This window comes from Coloeus monedula (assembly GCF_965178545.1).
Source record: "Coloeus monedula genome assembly, chromosome: Z".
Classification (NCBI taxonomy): domain Eukaryota; kingdom Metazoa; phylum Chordata; class Aves; order Passeriformes; family Corvidae; genus Coloeus; species Coloeus monedula.
In genome coordinates this window covers 40127536-40147470 of record NC_138822.1, presented here as the reverse complement: position 1 = coordinate 40147470, position 19935 = coordinate 40127536, and the positions used below count along the sequence as shown (strand labels likewise).

Sequence of the window (19935 nt, the reverse complement as noted above, 5' to 3'; positions counted from 1 at the left end):
GAAATTTGTCCAGTTTTCTAATTCAAGTGTGAGTCCCTCCATCCACAGAACTTCCAACAAACTATTTCACACATAGACCTGTCTGCAAGTGCAGAGGTGAGAGGAATGAAGAAACTTGAAATGTAATGAGCAAGGATCTAGGGCAACTTGGACTAAGCTCGTGGAAGGAAATAGACTAAGAGAAGAGGGAGCCTCAAAAAGAAAAGCACCCACTATGAAAAACAATACAGTTAAATCACATGTTTTTGTGGCATCTGAAATGGTCTAACAATAAATTGGCTCTTGCAACACATATTTGACAATGGAAAAATAAGTTCAACCCTACTTTTTAATGAAATTGAATCAGCTTCCCACGTTTTAAAAGGAGATTTCTCTCAGACATAAGTGATCACTCTAGAAGATGCACATTTGTAACTGATGCAAAGAGGAAATGTAAATTAAAGGAGCAAAATATCAAGAAAATTAACTGCAAAGCCACATGGAAAGGCCACAAGTAATGACAAACAAAAAGCATGATAATAAACAATGTTAAACATTCACTCAAATGCCTTAGAAAACACTGAAACATTGCCAGGCAATAGTCAGTTGACATTATTACATAAATTGGTATATTGGTATATCCAAACTCTGAAAGAAGTTCATGATGAATGAATAAGCTGACAGCAACAGTGGAACTCAGAAACTGCAACTGCAGTGTGATTGTCTTTTAGTCCACAGCTCCAGAAATGAAGGTGCCAGAAAGACAAGTACCTGAAAGACACTGAAGATTCTATAGCAGCAATTTAAAACAAAAGAAATTAAAAAAAAAAATTTTAAAAAGAAAGTTAGAAAAAAAGAAAAAGGAAAAAGCAAGTTTAAACAAAAATCAAAGAAAATTACAACTAATAGGTTTTAATATGCAAGCACACACTTTATATATAATCACAGTAGATCATACATATGGAGGACTTGCACTTCAATTCCTCTGTCCCTTGAGCAGTTCAAATACACTAAAGCATATGTGAAGCACAAACCATATGTGAAAAATAAGGCTTCTTTATGGACTTTCAAGTTGGACTCTGAGAGACTAGCTATTTTTGAACCTCCTTCCTCTAAGTTATTGTTGATATAATGTTTTGATATACATTTTATCACTAAATAAGCGCCTTAAAAAATTATAGTCTTCCTATGATTTTGTTTTTTCTTCTGATATTTTCTCATCCATCGTATACTAATGTATTCATGTGCTAAATTGTTTACTTATTAGTGATTTAATTTATATGTCTGTTCATGCTCCAATATAGAAATGTTCAGTCTCAAGCCACACAGGTTTTAGAAACTGAAAGACCCATTTCCAAACTGAAAAGTACAAAACCTCAAGAGTTAAGCAACATAGGTTTTGCTGATGAGTGTACTGAAGCCACAATAATGATGTTTCTGCGATTAAGAATTTGATCAAATGCATTCTGGAGCTAGGTGTAGGATTTTGAACAAACACATTTCCCTTTTTGTATTTCAGAATTGTTTATTTTTAAATTAATAGGCATAGGTGATGCAAAATGCCTAAAATGAAATCAATGCAGTATATGACTTCTGTACTATACTGATATATAACAATGCCTTTATTAGTACTAGTAATACTAGCATTTGAGATTTTTCTACTTGTTTTGGTTTTTTTTTTTCTGCTGTTAAATCTAGAGGATATTTTGTTAGTAAAGCCATTTTCCTAACTTAGATGTTATCGTCAGAGTTATTCCTGTGGGACACACTTAGCTGCTACCAACCAACTAAAATAGGAGTTCCTGATTAATTCCTGAAACAAATCTACACTGCTTCTTGTCAGACCAGTGCAACTGCTACTGATCTGACTAGGAAAAAAAAAAAAAAAAGCTTAAAATTCTAACCAAATGAGCTTAAAGTTCCTAGTCCTTTTTAATCAGTAGCAATTGTTGAATTATCTACCAACACCATATGATTTATATATACCCAACATCTGTACACATTACAGATGTTGGGTTACATATAATTCTGAAATATCTCTATTCTAAGCCTTTTTACTTTATTTTCACTACCTAAAACATTTATTCTTAAGAATATATTGTTTTTAAATTTGGCCTCAGCATGTAATCACTTCTTAGCACTGTATCTTTGCCAGTTTTGAGATGTATAAAGACAAAGGTCTTCTTTCAATTAAAGGGTCATATTTAATTAAACACTCAAAGAAGCCATGATGATATAAAGACCCTGACAGCACACTATTAATAAGGCCTTCACATCCCAAACCACTGACACTCGTTGACCCTGGGATTTACACAATTTGATCAATGGCCCTAAGTAATGTCATATGACCAAGGCAATGCAAAAATTTTTCCAGTAATTACCATGTTAATTTACACACTCTATTGTTTCTAGCATAATAAACCTTAATGTTCCCAAGGCAAACCAAAGTCTGATGCTAGCTAGCACCATACCTACGTATAGCCAGATTTCAGTCTTGCACTGGTGTAGATCTCAGGGCAGAGGCCATGGCTCACAAGTCATGGATAATTTTAAGTTTTACTGTATTTTGTACAATAGTAATAACAGGGTGCTGCATCTGGCTGAGATCACAGAATCATCAAGCTTGGAAGAGACCTTCAGGATCACCTAGTCTTTAACCACAGTGACCAAACTGACGTTCAGTTTAGCTTTGGCCCTTCTAATATTCTCTCCACACACTTGACAACATCTTTGTAGTCCCCCCCAGTTACCTGTTCATCCTTCCAGAGATGCTATGCTCTCTTCTTTTGTCGTAAGTTCGAGCCTAAGGTCTCTATTTAACCACGCCAGTCTTCTGCCCTCCTGGCTTATCTTACAGCACAAAGAGAAATGGAGTTGTCTTCTAACAGCTCAGCTTCTAGGGTGCAGCGTTTGGGATTTGTAACTAAACCAGTGCTAATAACATACCAGCCATTGCTGAGCAGCACTGGCACAGTGCCAGGGTCTTCTTTTTCCCATGTTGTCACCTCAGCAAGTGGGCTTGGGATGCACAAAATGTAGAGAGGGAACACAGCTGGGACAGCTGGCCCCAAGTGACCAAAGGGACATTTCACACTTACAACACTTAACAATAAAATCTCAGGGGAATGGTGGTTTGTCTGTCAGGTAGATGCTGCTCAGAGACCGGCTAGGCATTGATCTACATTCCTTGGGGATTTATTCCCCTTTCTTTCTTTTATTAAACTGTCCTTACCAACACACAGGTTTTCTTACTTTCCCTCTTCCTATTCTTTCCCCAGTCTTACTGCGGAAAGGGAGCAAGCATGGAGTGAACAACTATGTGGTGTTTAGCTGCTGGCCAGGTCATCCAACCAAAAATATATAGAAGAATGTAATATACAGAACAATTTTATGTGTAGCATTGTGCGTGTAGTTCAATATGAAACTGTCTTTATATACAAGTGATGTGTTCTTAGAAACTCATTTGTTTTGTAGATCAGAAAGGCATACAGACTTGGCTCAGAGCATTAAACCAAAAATGAAGTGGAAAATCTTTTCTGAAACAAGGTTAGTTTCCTAAAGAATCAAAAGCATTATGAAGATGTTGTAGCTGTCTGTGAACAAGAGCTCAATTTCACAGAACTGAACACTGAGCTTAAAGAACTCTACTTTCGTGATAGAATATTTATTGCTGGCCTAAGGTTAGGCCAGATCCTAATGCTGTAAAAAGGCTGAGAAAGTATTACAACCCCAAATACCTCATAATCAACAAAAAACAGAATGAATGGGCAAAAAGACACAGAGATGATGTCATACACCATTTCAGCAGCTGAAATAAGCATTCCATGAAAGTATAGTTATTTGTTCCTTATTGCCTCTCTAAAAATGACTTTCAAAATACTTTCAGTAATAATAAGAACTAGTAATAACTAATCTCATAGCATGATTGAAAACTATTCTGTAGTAATTTCATTTTTAAAATATGTTACTCAATATATATTTATATATGTTATTTAAATTAACTCAGCTCCTTCAATTGAAAAAATCACACCTTCTAGGCATAACCTTTTTTTATCAGAAAAGGGACAAGACAAGACACAAAGACTGACCACTACAATAGACCTGTTTGGCTTATGGCTATAACAAGTAGCATTCTGACCCAAGGGAATGAGAAAGCCTCAGGAGGTTGATTTAATTCTTATGATCCCCAGAGATCACATGTCATTTTAGAGACTCCAGCAGATTCCCTGTAAGTAGAGTATAAAAATGTAGAGGACATATAGAACAACCTTACCTTCCTTCACCAAGTTCAGTATTCAAACTCCTGCTACCAAATATTAAAGTGGTAATAACATTATTTTACCAATGTCACACAGGCCACATTTATAAAGTGATGAGTTGGTCTTATTTACCTGTATACAGTCAGTTTCTGCTGTAGTTCTAAAATGTATTAATATACATGTTCAAACTATGTGTCTCATAGTTGTGTGTACTTGGAGCAATTAAGATATAATTATCTTTTCTATTAAGAATAAACAAATGTACCATTGAATATGTCGAACTCCTTAAAAATCAAAAATATACATTCAAGAGAATATTAGTGTGACACCTAAAAGCTAGAAGAGATGCAAAGTTTCAAAGGCTAATACAGTGAAGACCTGAAAAGAAGAAATACCTCCTGTAAATACCTAGCTTTCAGACCAATATATATGATTTAAGTTAAACAGTCTTATGTTGATTAGCACTGAGAATAGTGCTCACAACTTCACAGAGAGAAGTGGAAAATGAAAGCACACATTGCCTGGAAGAACTGCTGTTACAGTGGGGATACTGAAACACATGTATCAGACAACGAGGCCCATGGCAAGAAATATCTATGGACCGATTCTTGGTAGATGTTTCAGAGATGTTTATTTCTCCAGCCGCATGGCCGGGATCTGCCCAGGAACTGCTGCAGTCACGGGACCCGAGGGTCCTTCTGCCCGCGCAGGGAACACAAACCAACCCATGGGAACGAGGCTGAGCAGGGGCAGGGAAACCCCGTGTCTGTGCCCTCAGGGCCCCTCTGCCAGGGCTACATGGCAGGGGAGGGACCCTGACATTTCACCCGTTTATTTTTAACAAAAAGAGATTTAAAACTTAACATTGAAAACAACTAGATAAACATGAGATAACAAGAACAGTTTCAAAACAAAACAAGCCACCCTCCTGAATCTTTAAATGTCCACACAGATTCTCTGGAACATCTTAAGGCTGACAGAAGGGAGACAGGACTCTCTGGGCATGCTTTGTGGGGAAACTGAGGCAGGAGAGGGTTTCTTCCATTTGTACCTGTTGGAACTCTAAACAACAATAGTTAATTTCTTCCCTCCCCCTCTTCATTCCCCACTCGGCATTGGAAAGGGATTTTTGGGGAAATAATTGGCAAAGGCATGGTTTTGCGAGGGAAACCATGGATGAAAAAACGGATTGGGAATACACTGGGGGTAATAGGACATAGGGTAAAAGGGAAAGGTGGGATTAGGAAAGGGAGACTGTAGGGGGGGCTTATAATGGAGATATTGTCTAACATGACTACGATTTTTAGCATATATACTGCCTTTTACAGAAACACCATCAGGCCCAGTGACCTCTGCTGCTTGTAACCCTTTTCTACCTTGCACAATTTTGAATTCCACCACCTCTCTATCTCCCAAGCTTGGGGATGCATTTCTCAGGGTTATTCTTTTTAACAGCAGTTCTATGAACGAATATGTCTTCTTGGTTGTCACATCTTGTTATAAAACCATAATTTTGTTTAACATTATACCATTTTACTATTCCTAAAACCTTAGCTACGGTGATTTTTTCCTTTTTCGGAGTGGCTGCTGTTTTCCGTCTCGCTGCGTTTTTGCTTTCTCTTTCGTTTTCGCTCACTCCCGCATTGGAGCTGCCAGGGCCGCTGGGGCCGTGGAGGCTGCTCGTGCCTGCGCGCTCTTCCTGGGGTCGCATTTGGGGCCGCATGGGCCGGGCCAGGCCGCGCTGCTCAGCTCCCCGCGCGCCGCCGCCTCTGCTCTCAGCTGCGCTGCCGCTGCCTGGGGCTGCGCCCACGTCTTGGCTGGGCCTCCGGGTGACGACCCCCCCGTGCCCTGCTCCAGCGCGCGTCTCGGCCGGGCGCGGCTCCGCTCCACCACCACTGCCGCTGCCCACCGCCTGCGCGCCGCCCCTCTCGGCCGGGCGTTCCCGGGGCTCGCTCCACCACGCGCTGTGCTGGGCCGTGTGGGCACCGCCGGGTCCCGCCGCTCCCGCCGCTCCCCGCTCCGCCACCGACACTGCGGCTCGCACGGCTCCGCCCGCACGCGGGAACTGCCTCGCTGCTGCTCGCAGAGCGCTCGGTGCACGTGGCCTGGGTTGCACAGTCACTGAAGCAGTTTTAACTTCGCAAGGACACAGCTGACATTGCTCAACAGTCTCGGTAATTAAATAATATTCACGAAAATATTCTTCCATCGGCATATATTTTGACTCAGAAATTAACTGTGTCCAAACGCTGTTCCAAAAGTCTTTGGTAAGAATCAAATCCCAAGAAACGTAGAAAAAGTTCTTAAGCAACCATGAAAGGAAATGTTTCAGTTCCTTTTGAGCTTGAATTAAGCTAAAATTTATAAATCGTTGTTCAAGAATCTTTTCAAGTTTAAGATAAATGTCCATATGCGGCTCTGAGAACCAAGAGTCTTCCCATGGCTCCTCCATAGTTTAGAGATGGAACAGCAAAACAAAAACAAGAAGAGAAATCCAAAGTTTACTCACAAATCAGTCGCTGTTGATCGGGGTTCGTTCTGCTCTCATTATCCACCATTTGTTACAGTGGGGATACTGCAACACGCATATCAAACAACGAGGCCCATGGAAAAGAAATATCTATGGACCGATTCATGACAGATGTTTCAGAGATGTTTATTTCTCCAGCCGCATGGCCGGAGCTCTGCCCAGGAACTGCTCAACCATGGGACCCGAGGGTCCTTGCCTGCGCAGGGGAACACAAAACAACCAATGGGGAATGAGGCTGACCAGGGGCTGGGGAAACCCTGTGCCTGCCCCCCAGGGCCCCTCTCCCAGGACCACATGGCAGGGGGGAAGGGATGCCGACAAACTGCCTTACTGATGACCTGTAAGAATTCCATTATACATAAATATAGAGAAACTGCTGTCTGAGAGTAAAAAATAATGTGATACCACAGTTGCATCTACAACCTGATTTTCCATGTCAATTAATACAGGCAAACGTGAACACACAAGAGCATAACTAAGAATCTAACAGACAAGATCTGAAAAATTCATTGAAGTAATTTAAAATATTACCATTCTCTTCCATCCTAGTGGCAAAAGCTATCTCCAGTTTGCAGTCCAAAATCCTAGCCCAACCCTGCCTCTTCCATGGCTCTGAGCTATGGATGACAGATTGTGAACTAGAATAGGTGAATCCATAACATCCCAAACCAAACATCTAAAGAAGTGTACACAGATTTGCACAGTATTTTTTTTTTCAACTATGAAAGCTAAATGAGTTGCAGCTTTTCTGAAAATCCCTTGAGTCATACAGTGTAAAAAGGGCCTGATAATTTCAGCATTTGCATACAAAACTTCAGCTTCCTGGCACTTAGTACTGCAGACCCCAAAAAACCCAGTTAAAATGTAGTAAGAATAATAAGGTACAATGACAGAAATTAGTAACTGTGTTGCATAAAATTTGATAACCTGATCCCTATCAAAGGCAAGATCTGAATTTGTATAACTATGCTGACTTAAATTGTGATATTCCTACTTGCCATTAGGGGTGAAAGCCTACCTTGGCTGGCTCCCCATTTCTCCAAAATACCTCATCCTATGTACTGTAGCAGAATACCATTCCTTCTGGATTCAAAACTATTGAAAACAAAGAGTTTCTTTATAACCATATATTTATGAGTAGAAAATTGAGAATGTTCTTTTCACTGCATTTTCTTAACCATCTCCAGGTGCAGAAAACCATAGGGAAGAACACTGAAAATATTTCAACCTGTATTGGACATTATAAGAAAAGGAAATGAAATACATTGTGCTATGTTCTAAAAAAACCATTAATTTATTTACAAATTTATGGACAATTGACTTAAATCATGGACAATTTTTAATTTTAGGTTGTCTTCAAAACAAGCCATATTTAAGCAAAGATACAGCAATGGACTTATTGTGGCCATGTAGTTTATATGTCAGTAGAGAATATACCATGTATTCTTAACAGTATAGTTACATTTTTTTAAATTCCCTTTGTGAATAAAAATTAATGGGCTTTGTATTACTGGTTAGCTTTTTTCTCTTTTTGTTTTCTAATCCTCTCCTAATAACTGTTTAGCTATCCCACTTAAAGCTTGAAATCTTGTCTTAAAAATCTGCTTTTTTTCATTACATTCTTTTTAATACCTTTAAGTAGAACTTATTACACCAGCTGGACATCTCATCTATAGAACAAACAGCAGGTACTTACTAATATGAGGGACCTATGGTCATATATAATTTTACAGCTTTACAATTATCTAATCTCTCCTGTACATTAAGCTTTAGGACTGTCAAAAACTTGAACTGTAGACCCAAATGTTTTCAGACTGATGCAGCAAACACTCCATAGCTTTCATTGTACTGTTGCTAAATTTGCAGCACAATTACCATGTTTTGTGACCTATAACAGAGAAAAAATAATAGTTTTCTTATAGCAGAGAATGAGTTGAAATATGTATAATCAGTATAGGATGACAGGCAGAATATTTCTGCCAAAATATATTGGTTTCTAAAATTCTATTTATGTGGAATGGGCAATAATAATAATTTAAAGTCCTATTTACTTCTGCATTTAAGTACTACCTCATTTATATTAATTTTTAGCCTGCTGTAAATTCTTTGGTTTCAACAGAATTTCCGCTGATTTACACAGGTGCTAGCAAAACTACCATCATTCCTTTAAAACTTCATATATTACACTTATTTACACAGAGGAAAAAAAAGGCACTGACAGAGATTAGATCTTCACACATGTGCAGCAAGAGATGCCTGGGATCTTAGAGAGTTTATTATCTTGAACAGTTAGGGCAGACAAAGTCAGCACAGTTGTACTGGATGTAGCAAACAAAGACATTCAGGGCAGACCAAGAAATACTGAGGTGAAGCAACACTCCAAAGGTCACATAGCAGGTCAGTGACCAAGATGTGAAGAACACCATGATTTCCCGACACTCAGCTCAGTGCCTAAGCTTATGCTGTCTTTCTGCAGAAACACACAAAAAGCCTAAGAACAACAAATCAGATGCTCTGAGCAAGACCACTGCCACTGCACTACTAAAACAAACCTGTCTGAAACCCAGCTTAAGAGGTCAGCTCTGGCATTACTTAGACTCTTAAAAAATCCCATAAAACTTACCAACTGTGTTTCCTTAAAATATTTTAGTTAGTTGAGTTTTTTAATGTTTCTGTCTTCCTAGGGCTCTTCTTACTTCTCTGGAGCCCATTTGGCAAGTGCCTTCGGGAATCCCCTTAGTTCCCAAGTTACTGCGGACACTTCACAAGACCCTGTATATCAGTGCTTTATGTTCTCCCTGCTATGGCTCACTTTCTTAGCAATTTGATTGACATACATTAAACAATTATTTCTACAAGAACTCTTAAATAAATCATTACTGGAGACCTTTTTCCTCCTTTCCAAGTTTTGCTAGTTTTCCTGTTTTTTTGCCAAAAGGCTTTCTAATCACTTCAAGCCCAGACCCTTTAGTATGTACTCATATGTCCACCCCTGAAGTCTTCCAGTTACTTCTTTTTTCAGTCAACATTGTTTCTGTCTTTTAGACCCCAAACTGGCCATTATCTTAAAACTAAGCATCTTTCTATGTCCAGCAGAGAGCTGAGTAAGAGCTTTAAAAAGAAGTCTCTCCAATCCATTTAAAGAAATCCCAGGTGGATCTAGACCCTTCAAGGAAGTGCAGTACAGAATCTCCAAGTAGTGCCCAGCTGATCCCGCTGATCCTGTTTCAATCTCATTCTCTGTTAAACTTAGGTGATTTTTTTTTTTTACTGAGGCACAAACAAAATTTTTTTGAGAGTTGGTGAAATCAGTCTCCAGTTCAAGTTTGTTGGATCTGTTCACATACTGTCTACCATTACGGAGTCATGGTCTGTGAAAATGATTCTCATGCGCTCTAAGAAAAATGAAAATAGCACCACTATCAACAAAGTCACCTGTGTATGTGAGACATGCATCTAAACTTTGCATGAGACATACATGTGCACCTACAAAAACCTGACACACCTTAAAACTTGGTTACATAGTCGAATCCTCTAAATCAACATCCCCAAATTCTTAATACAGAATTAGATAAAAAGTAGGATATAAAAACATTCAATATATTTTAAGCTACATCATTTATGGTCTTTACCTATCATAGTCAAAAACCAAGGTGAAGTGTTATCCTTCTATGTCTAAAAAGGCAAAGAAAAAGTAGAGTAAGGAAAAGCTTTTCAGCATCTTCCTCTTTATTCTTCCTTTTTATTTATCAAGATTTTATCCATTAAGACATCTACATTATATGCTGTTCCTGGCACACTGTATATATCAGTAATCATATGCCTTCTGTAAATGGTAAGAATTCAGCCATTCATTTCATTCATTAAAATTCACAAGGCCTATTATTCTGTTTACAGTCTAATAGATATTCACTGTCACTATTCAGGTCTCTGATTCAATTTGCCTAAATCCCAGATGCAGAGCAATCCTAATGGAGATTATCTTAATTTATCACAAATTTCTTCTCAGAACCAAGAAAGGTTGGTATTTCATAATAAAAGCTGTGTTTCTGTTTTTTCCCCTGAAGTAGCATGCACAATGAAGAAGAAAAAAATGCCTAATTACTTTTAATGGCGAGGTTTTCTCAGTTACACAAATTCTGCTTTGCATATAGGACACCATCTTTTAAGGTGCATATTCTACAGGTAAGACTACTGATTCTCATCATAGGGGAACATATTCCTGGAATCAAATGTTATGCTGATTCTGAATGAACGGATTGGCAGACTTATCATGTACTCCACACAATACAAAATAATCACTCTGGGTATACTTTTCTAGGTAAAGTGTTGACAGTTTGGAGTGTAATAAATGAAATATACTTATCTTTTGGCTCTCAAATGTTCCCAGTGGGGAAAATTTTCTAGCAACTTGAAGACATATTAAAGATGTCCACTTCCAAACCAAAACTGACAGTGCTGATTTATGTGATAATATCTGCTGTTTGCAAAATGTCCCAGTGACTTACTGAAGAAATCTTTCTTTGGTCAAACAACACTTCCAAACTGGCACAGTTCAGATAAAATTGCATAAAATTTTCAAAATAAGCCAGTTTTCATCTGTACAGCATAATTCTACTTCCATAAAAAGTTAGTCTGTTTTTGCCAAATACTGAATTTTACAGTTACCCATTATGTGCTTTTTTTCAGATAAGGAAACAAATGATCATTCTGCATCTGATCTGCATCTGAAAAACTGCGTCCCATCATTCTGGGCCTGAAGACGTTGGAGCAGTAGTACTGCCAGGAGAATTGAATCCATGGGGTTTGATAATGCATTCAGCAACAGGAAGGTTCTATGAAGAATATCTCTTGCTGTCTCACTGTAACTGGAGAATTCAGAGAGTCCCCTGCAAGGATTTCCTTCTGTCTGAAAAACTGACTTTGTGATTGAAAGTACAGACAGTAGAAATGTACTTTGTTGTTCTTATGTTGTAAAGCACCTGATAAAAACCAACCGAATATTTCCCAAATATTCATGCCTTCCAACCCAACTAATTATGTCTAATTTTTTTAAAGTTTTGTTTATACATAAAGACCAAATAGGACAAGATCTGTATACAGCCATCCTGAGAAGAACATACTTCCTAGCAATGCTCTATCTTGAACCAACACAGAACAGCTCAAGAGAAAAAGACAGTGATAGTAAATAACACGAATTTGCCAGATAATAGGAGTTTTTAATGTGGCCAGTCACTATCTAATCCACTATTGTTTGCAACAGTACAAAGTTACATGTAAAATTTTCAATTAGCACTGCCACTAAGGCGCAGTCCCAGCATCCCCATCCTGCAACCATGTAAACCTGTCCCTGTTCTGACACTCTGTGGTACACAAAAGCTGGTGGTGTGGGTTTTTAGACAGTTAATTGAATTTTCATGAACTAGCTCACAACTGACCCAGATAATATCTATGATGACATTTCAGAAATGGAGTAGGGATGAAGTTTTGTAAGGGCAGAAATGAGGAGTGAGGTTCACTCAGGGGTGTTGCTTTTCAACAGAAGTGTTAACTTACCTAAACCTCTGTTTTGAACTACAGCCAAAATTTACATCAGTATTCAAGGTAAACTGCAGAAAGGTAATAGAGATTGACATATATTAGGATATAAGGTAAACTGACTGAATGGCAAATAACTGGCAGAACACCACTTGGCCAAGCAGAGGTGATATAAGTCCTCTGACACATGTGGCTGGTGAACATAGATGTATGTCAAACAAGAGAGTGGGGGGGAAATGCACATAGCTTAAGCCCTGCTCTGAATAGCCAAAATGAGGGCAGCTGTCTTAAGAGGGTATTAGATCCCAACTTAGATCCATTAAGCTTGCCAAGTGAACTGCCACGGGTCTTGATTTTGGCAGTCAATTTTATCAGATGGTTGTACTGCAGACCTATCAAGAACAATGCCAGAACACACCAGATGTGCACTGTGCTGCAGTGGGTATCCTCTGTGGAAGGCACACAAGTCCCAAATGACAAAGGCATTATGGAAGTGAGAAGTGCACTCAACTGATTTCAAAGCATTCAGCTGCCATCACCTATTCATTACTGCCACAGTTGAATACAGATGCCTTATCAAAACAATCCTTCTCAAGGTCAGAAAAGTTCTGATATGCTCAGGCAGGTGTCATCACTGCAGATTAAAAAGAGTTTTGCTGATGTACAAGTCGAATGGGACAGATGACACTACTGGGTCTTGGCTTACAAAGGTCTCTAACAGAAACATACGGTCAAAGTCTAGAGGAGTGTAAAAAACAGAACATGCTGGAACACAGAATTCATGCAGGATTTTGGACTGTTTCATAATAAACTAATATGTTGTACTGTATTTTCAATAGAAATCCAGCCAAGCAGTATAATAGCAATTTTTTAACTTTATCCAATGGCTGTTTTCTGCATGAGTTCTCACAAGTACTACAAACACACAACAAAGAACATTTTGCTTCGGTTGCTGTGCTGCACATAACTGGCAGGACCCACCTGAAGATCGGAGAGTACATATTATAGAAAATCCTGAGCAATGGTCCACCATAAAAACTGAATGCATGATTCAAAGAGAATTTATGGTGCTGATGGAAGTGGGATGGGATACAGATATGAGCTCTAGAAAATGCTTCTGAAGTACTCTCAGAGCCACCTGATCCTTCTTCCAGGTAGCTCGCATTTTTCTATAATAAAAATGCATTATTTGGTCAGCTGACATACTTAAAGCCTTACTTTAATTACTATTTCTTAGTCTTTATAAATGACATGGAAAAATTTTATCAGGATATGAATTTTGTGAAAACGTTTAATAATCAAGTTTAGTTCTGATCATTACAGCACTCTAAAAAACACCTACATTTAATGATTTATTTTTCAGATCAACTGTGTGAGCTTTTTTTAATCCATTTAACATACTATTGATATTGTATAGCCTATTTTTCTTATCTCAACATCTCAGTAGTAGGTCAGACACCTTAAAAAAGTATATTAAAACAAATAGTAATCTTTATCAACTGACTTGTAGTACTCTCCAAAAAAAACCCCAGATTTACTCAATACAGTTTTCTTTCCATAAAGGCATTCTAAGAAGTATAACTATACTCCCATGCTTTAATACTTTAATAATTGAATTCTGTATCAGTATTTTATTCAGAAATTAGGTCAGACTAATGAACATAAAATATTGCCTTTTCTGAATATTGACTCAATATTATCATCCTTTTAGACTCTAGGCAGTGTTATAATATATATGCACTAACTTTGAATACTTATTCAAAATAAAAATCAGCAAGAGAAAAATTTCTTAACCAGCTCTATAAAGTTGTAAGCTGTAAAAATTCTCAATTCAAAATTACTACTTCTTTTTAGAAAATGTTAAAAATCTTCCCTTGGCTACTAATGATTAAGGATGCTGCAGCATCTTCATAAGATATCAGCCTACTTCATCCCAGAAACAGAAGAGAAATATTAATTGACCTCTGTCTTTACACAGTTATAGCGTTGTTTTATCTAATGATAGATTGTATCTGCCCTGTAATAGCTACCTTAGTAGCAGTATGTTTTTAAATCCTGCCTGTTTACTACTGTTCCTGGCCTTGCTACCCACACATTTCCTCTTGATTTCCTTAGTCTCTTTTCCATCTTTTATACTCCATTGCTGCTTTTATTTTCACATTATTATCTATAATCTATTTTCCACTTTGTTTATATTGCCTTTTATTTCTAAATACTTTGCTCCCTTTTCTACCAAAATGAAACAGGTATTTATAAGGAGCTACCATCTAATTATGCAACAGTGGTTTTTTGATTACTTAATAAACTGTTACCATCCACAATTTCTATTTATATTTCCTACTAGCCTATATCTTCCTCCTAACAGCTTTGGAGAAATAAATTGCTCTGAATTAACCTATTTTAGGCATCCTGTTGACTCCCACTGAAAGTCATTCAGGACATAATGCCTGATCCCTATCCCACACTCCAACAAAAATAAACCAAATAATTACTTAGAACATATTGGATTCAGCAACTTTTGTTTGCAAGTATTCCTTTCACCATTTTCGGAAACTATTACTAGATTCTACAATCTAGCGATGTTAGTTCATTGCCTAACTGTCCCAAATTGGGGTGACCACAGCAATGCAACACTCTATTACATTACATTAGAAACATGTGCTCAATTAGTAACTCACCATATCCTCTAATGTGATCCAGTGGTGCGTATTGGACTTCTACAAGAAACCTCTTCCCTAGGTTTTGCAACTTATTATCTTGACCCAAAGAGATCCAGGATCCTGTGGTTCTGTGTTATCAGTAGCTCTAAAAGCAAGTAACACTGCCTGCTATAAAGAGTCACACTCTTTTCTCTGAAGTTCCCCTGTTCTCCCACTAATAGCTATAACTGTTAATTAGAAACTCTAAAATAATTTAATTGTTGTATGTTACAAAAGAACTATATAATGTCAAAGAGACATGGAATGGGTAGAACAAGTAACCGCATTCAATTTATGAATGAGGAGAAAATTACACTTGCACTCTGAAAACCAAGTAAAGCTTATGAAGCCATCAGAATAGCAGATGAAGATTAGATGGTCATATAATTTTGTTAACCTGTTTAAGTGATATATATAGGTTAAACTTGATCTCTATATAGAAAAACTTATTTGAGTTACAGGAACTGGAGTGAGAATCAAGATCAGGGGACAAAAAACTGACAGCTATCCGCAAGAGTAGAAACAAGGGAGACCAGACTTCAAAAGTAGAGCTCCTCTTCAAGAGGAAGCAGTACTGCTTATTACAGTAAGTACTGTCACAATACGTTGTTATAACATCAGATACACAAGAGGTATATTAACAGGATTTACCTGACATACTGCACAATTCCACCGAATTGTCAAAGATTTTACTTTTTTACAGTATATTGTTATCTGATTTTAGCACCCAACTAAACAAAGTAGTTTACTTATAGATACTATCTTTGTTTTCAAAAAATCTTTCTGCAGAGGAACAGTGGTCAGTAAAAAGGTTACTTGAAATATGCATGCATATTCTTTCTATCTAGGCAAGAAAGTAGGTATTATTAGCTAAATGTTATTGTTATTATTACTACTACTTGAAGAGAAATTTTCTTATTAAAATTTTTTTCACATATAGTGTAACTGTGCAAGTGCTAATGAGTATTCATGGTAATTAACAATGAAGCTGTCATCTTATTCAACAATGAATAAAGTTATCATTATAGATGCTAATAGGTGATTCTGCTCACTACAGCTACTTTTGAGAACAGAAGAGCTTTCATTTTCTCATTTTCTAACTTTTGAAAAACTTTTCATTAAGACAGTATGTAAAATATTGATAGTATGATTGGTTTATCTCCTTATTTCTATAACTTCTCCTTTCACTTTATTAAATGAAGAAATTCCAAAATTCATAGCAGTCTGAATGGAGACTGAATTGCTTCTCTCTGTCATCAATGACACAGGAGTACTTAATTAAAAATAATAGATAATACATTAGATTAATTCAGGTTTTCCCATATTGACCCAAAAATAAGCATGCAGCTGTGGAAAGAACATCTATTTCTTCCTCTTAGAGAACATTCAGTATTAGAAAAAAACACATTTTCTCTCATGAAAATTTACAGTTTGTTCAAGAATAGGCAGCATACTTCTGAATGAACAGGCACAGTGATCAGTTTTATACTTCTTTTGCAAAAGTTACATCAAAAGGCAAACAGAAAATAGCCTTTATTTTAAACACAACTTTAAAATAACTCATTTTTTAAAATAACAGGCACTTTTTTTGTGAAAACCAATCATTATTTTCAACTTAGATAAATTAGCTTATGAATTATTTGAATTTAGGATTTTAAAGTGTATTCAACATCATTCAGTCTTTTTTCATACGAATTTTATATGAACTTTGCAACTGAACTGAACATGGGACGATTTCAGGCAAATGCTAAAGGTCTGAAAACTGCTGTGCAGAGTTTTTCACCTGATGATGACAGAAAGGAGTGCACAAGTATTTAAGTTACTAAATTTCAATCCAGCGTTGAAAGTTCTTCTTGAAGGGATAACTATACATGCCTTCTTTTTCCAGTGCATCAAAATACCATTACTCTTTACTTTGAATGCTTCAGCTTGCTCAAACATATCTGAAAGCAGCTTACTTCTACAGAAATCCAAGAGCAGTAGAGAAGTAGCTCTGTTTCTTGGGCTAATAAGGAATAGCCTACTTTGAAAGTTGGTATACAGTAGTTATATGCTAAATTAATACAATAAAAAAATATTCTGAGTTGGAAGAGACCCACAAGGATCATCAAAGTCCAACTCCTGGCCCTGCTCAGCACCATCCCCAAGACTCACACCACGTGTCTGAGAGCACTGTCCAAACACTACTCTGTCAGGCTGGTGCTGTGACCACTTCCCTGGAAGGAATGTAAGGAAACAATATTCTACATACTGCTCTTAAAACGGCTTTCAATTTTGCAACATGGAAGCTTCCTTATTTAGTATTTCTAAAACAAGAAGCACATGCACATGGAAAATGAGGTTCACAGTAATCAACAGTAATCAACATGAGTTATTATATTAAATGCGTTGGAATTTTTTTTTGCTGCAAAGTAATCTGATACACAACCAAGCACCCTTTTTTGGGAACAAGTATATGGCAGCTATACTTAAAAAGATGACCAATAAAAGTTGTGGAAGTCTTTGAAAGTCTGGGAGAGAGGCACTGATTCTTTCTCCTCACTGAAACCTAACACCAGAACACTGCCGGAACTACAAATATTGTTCTGGAACAGGGAGTGCATCAAAGCCTTGCTTAATCTTTTATTTGCTTTCAATCAAAAATACATTTTTTCAGGTGAACACTCAGAAGAAAATCAACATTCAAACCTTCACAAATGTCTTCAACTCTTCTACTTTGTCACTGGCAAGCAGCAGCTTCCTCTGTAGAGTTTCCAAAGCCTGTGCACTCTGTTTTAGCCAAGCCATGTAGCTGTTGACATGCAGCAGTTTCAAGGTCAGGCATAGCACATTCAGTCTCAATCATTTTGCTCTCTAGTTTGGTAAGCTTGAGATCCTAAAACACATCCACAGAGACACAGCAGTGCTATGACAAAGGCTGACAGGATTACAAAAAAATGAATGAACAAACCAACCTCCCGCACCATGGTTGCCATCACACAATATTTCACTTCCAACATATAATATGTAATTTCATGGCAAAAAGTAATTTCATTTTCAGTCATTGTGCCCACGTTTCAGTACTTAATTTCAGAGGTGTGACTGAATAACATCAGAGAAACAGTTTACTATTATTCTGCTATTTTCTCCCTTTCTGTACTGAAAGTTTAAGCTGATGACCTTGCAACTTTTCATTTGAAAGGAAGGTATGAAAAAGTTCCACAGTGGAGCCATCAAAACTCTAATTATACCTTTTTCTCCAAATCATCTTTAGCCTTGTGATACATCTGCTCATACTGAGACTTCTCTTTCATAGCTACATTAAATCTTTGTTTCAGTGAGTCAATGGAAGCTTTTTTGTCTTCAGCCAGTGCCTTCACCTGAAATAATGAAAGGTCAAGAGCATTGATTATCAAGACAGAAAACTCAAAAATTAGAATAAAATCAGAACTAAGCATATCTATATTACATAAACATACGTAACTATATAAATAACTTTATTGAATATCTTTTTCTGAAACTGCGGACTTTAATAAATCTCTACTGCTGATCCAGTAGAGATCAGTTTGCACACAATCTTGTTACATAAAGTTTTGACCTGTATTAAATATAAAGAAAAGCTCTTCATTTGCAGAGCTGTTCGTTCATATATATTTTTGACTTACAGTAATTGCAAAAGGGAGTAAACTACAACTTCCACTAATTTCTTTTGTCAGAGATAAAATCATAAATTCAAACTCAGCTGAGAAAAAACTGTCTATATGTTAACAGTCTGTAAAGCTTCTTAGATAATGATTATCCAAGGTAAACACTGATGGGGGTAAAATGAAAAAAAACAATGCTCCGAAAAATCATTCAGCTTTCTTATAGTGCTTATCACAAAGTTTTCCTGTCAATATCAAGTAACAGGGAATTTCTTTGATCTTTTGCTGAAGATAATGTAAAATTTATCAAGCTGATTTTCCACATGGAATAATCAAAATAATATATGGAATATGATTCTCTGGAAATGCAGTGCTTAAAACAGTCAAAGTACAGCACTAAAGCACATCATTCCATGCTAAATCTTTTATCTAAAACCAAAACCAGGTATTTTTCTCATACTTAACTCTCATACCTTAACTCCCTTGCTTAATTATGTTCTCACTTTCTGGCTGTGGATTTCTTAATAACACCTTATCTTTAGTATGGAGGGTTATACAGTAGCTCTCTCTGGAGCAGAAAACACTCTGTGACAGCAAGCAGAAACAGGGCTTGTGATATTCAGCAAGCACTTGCATTCTAGGCAAACAAAAGCAAACTGGCAGATTGTTTATTTCTATTTTGGATTCATAAGCTGCATAACCTGACAGACAACCAAACATCATGATCTTTTTCTGGCACTAAAGGCCCAAGTGCAATACATCATCAGTTGGATAACACAGAAATATGCCAAACCATATGCAAGTTCTCTTACCCTCAGTGAAATCATCCTAAAATTTTGCAGGAGAAAATAATTTGCTAGAGAAGTCAAATACTACCTACACTGTTAGAATTACTTTAAGCTAAGAACTGTGAATCATTCATAACACTGCAGTAGAAAATAGATTAACATATTAAAGCATTTAACTACTATAGCCAGGAGAGATGCATGGACTTCATTAGCATATGTCATGTAAAATCACCCTTGTTTCGGGTCTACTGTATTTTATGAACTTACAGTGCATAAAACTAAATCCCACTACTTACAGCATATCCTTGCAACTGTGTGTTCTGAATACTTTAATATTTAATTACACCTATCATGAAGAGAAATTAAATTATGCTGAATCCATTCAAGCTATCACCATATACTGATTTCATACAAATTATAGTGGAGGGAATTACACCCTTCAATTAACTGTGTGCTATTTGCTTTAAGCAATATATTGATTTAATATGAATAGTGTGTTGAAATAACTTCTGTAAATCC

At 37.0% G+C, this 19935-nt stretch overlaps 1 protein-coding gene across 1 annotated transcript in view; it reads right to left on the bottom strand.

Moving 5' to 3' along the window:
* Positions 1-19935, bottom strand: part of CNTLN (centlein) — a gene marked incomplete at both ends in the record, with an annotated part of 190581 nt that overhangs the window by 10713 nt on the left and 159933 nt on the right. Inside the window, 3 exon segments of the mRNA XM_082301670.1 lie at positions 17694-17780; positions 17782-17880; positions 18236-18364. Of these exon segments, the coding sequence (XP_082157796.1) occupies positions 17694-17780; positions 17782-17880; positions 18236-18364 (315 nt within the window).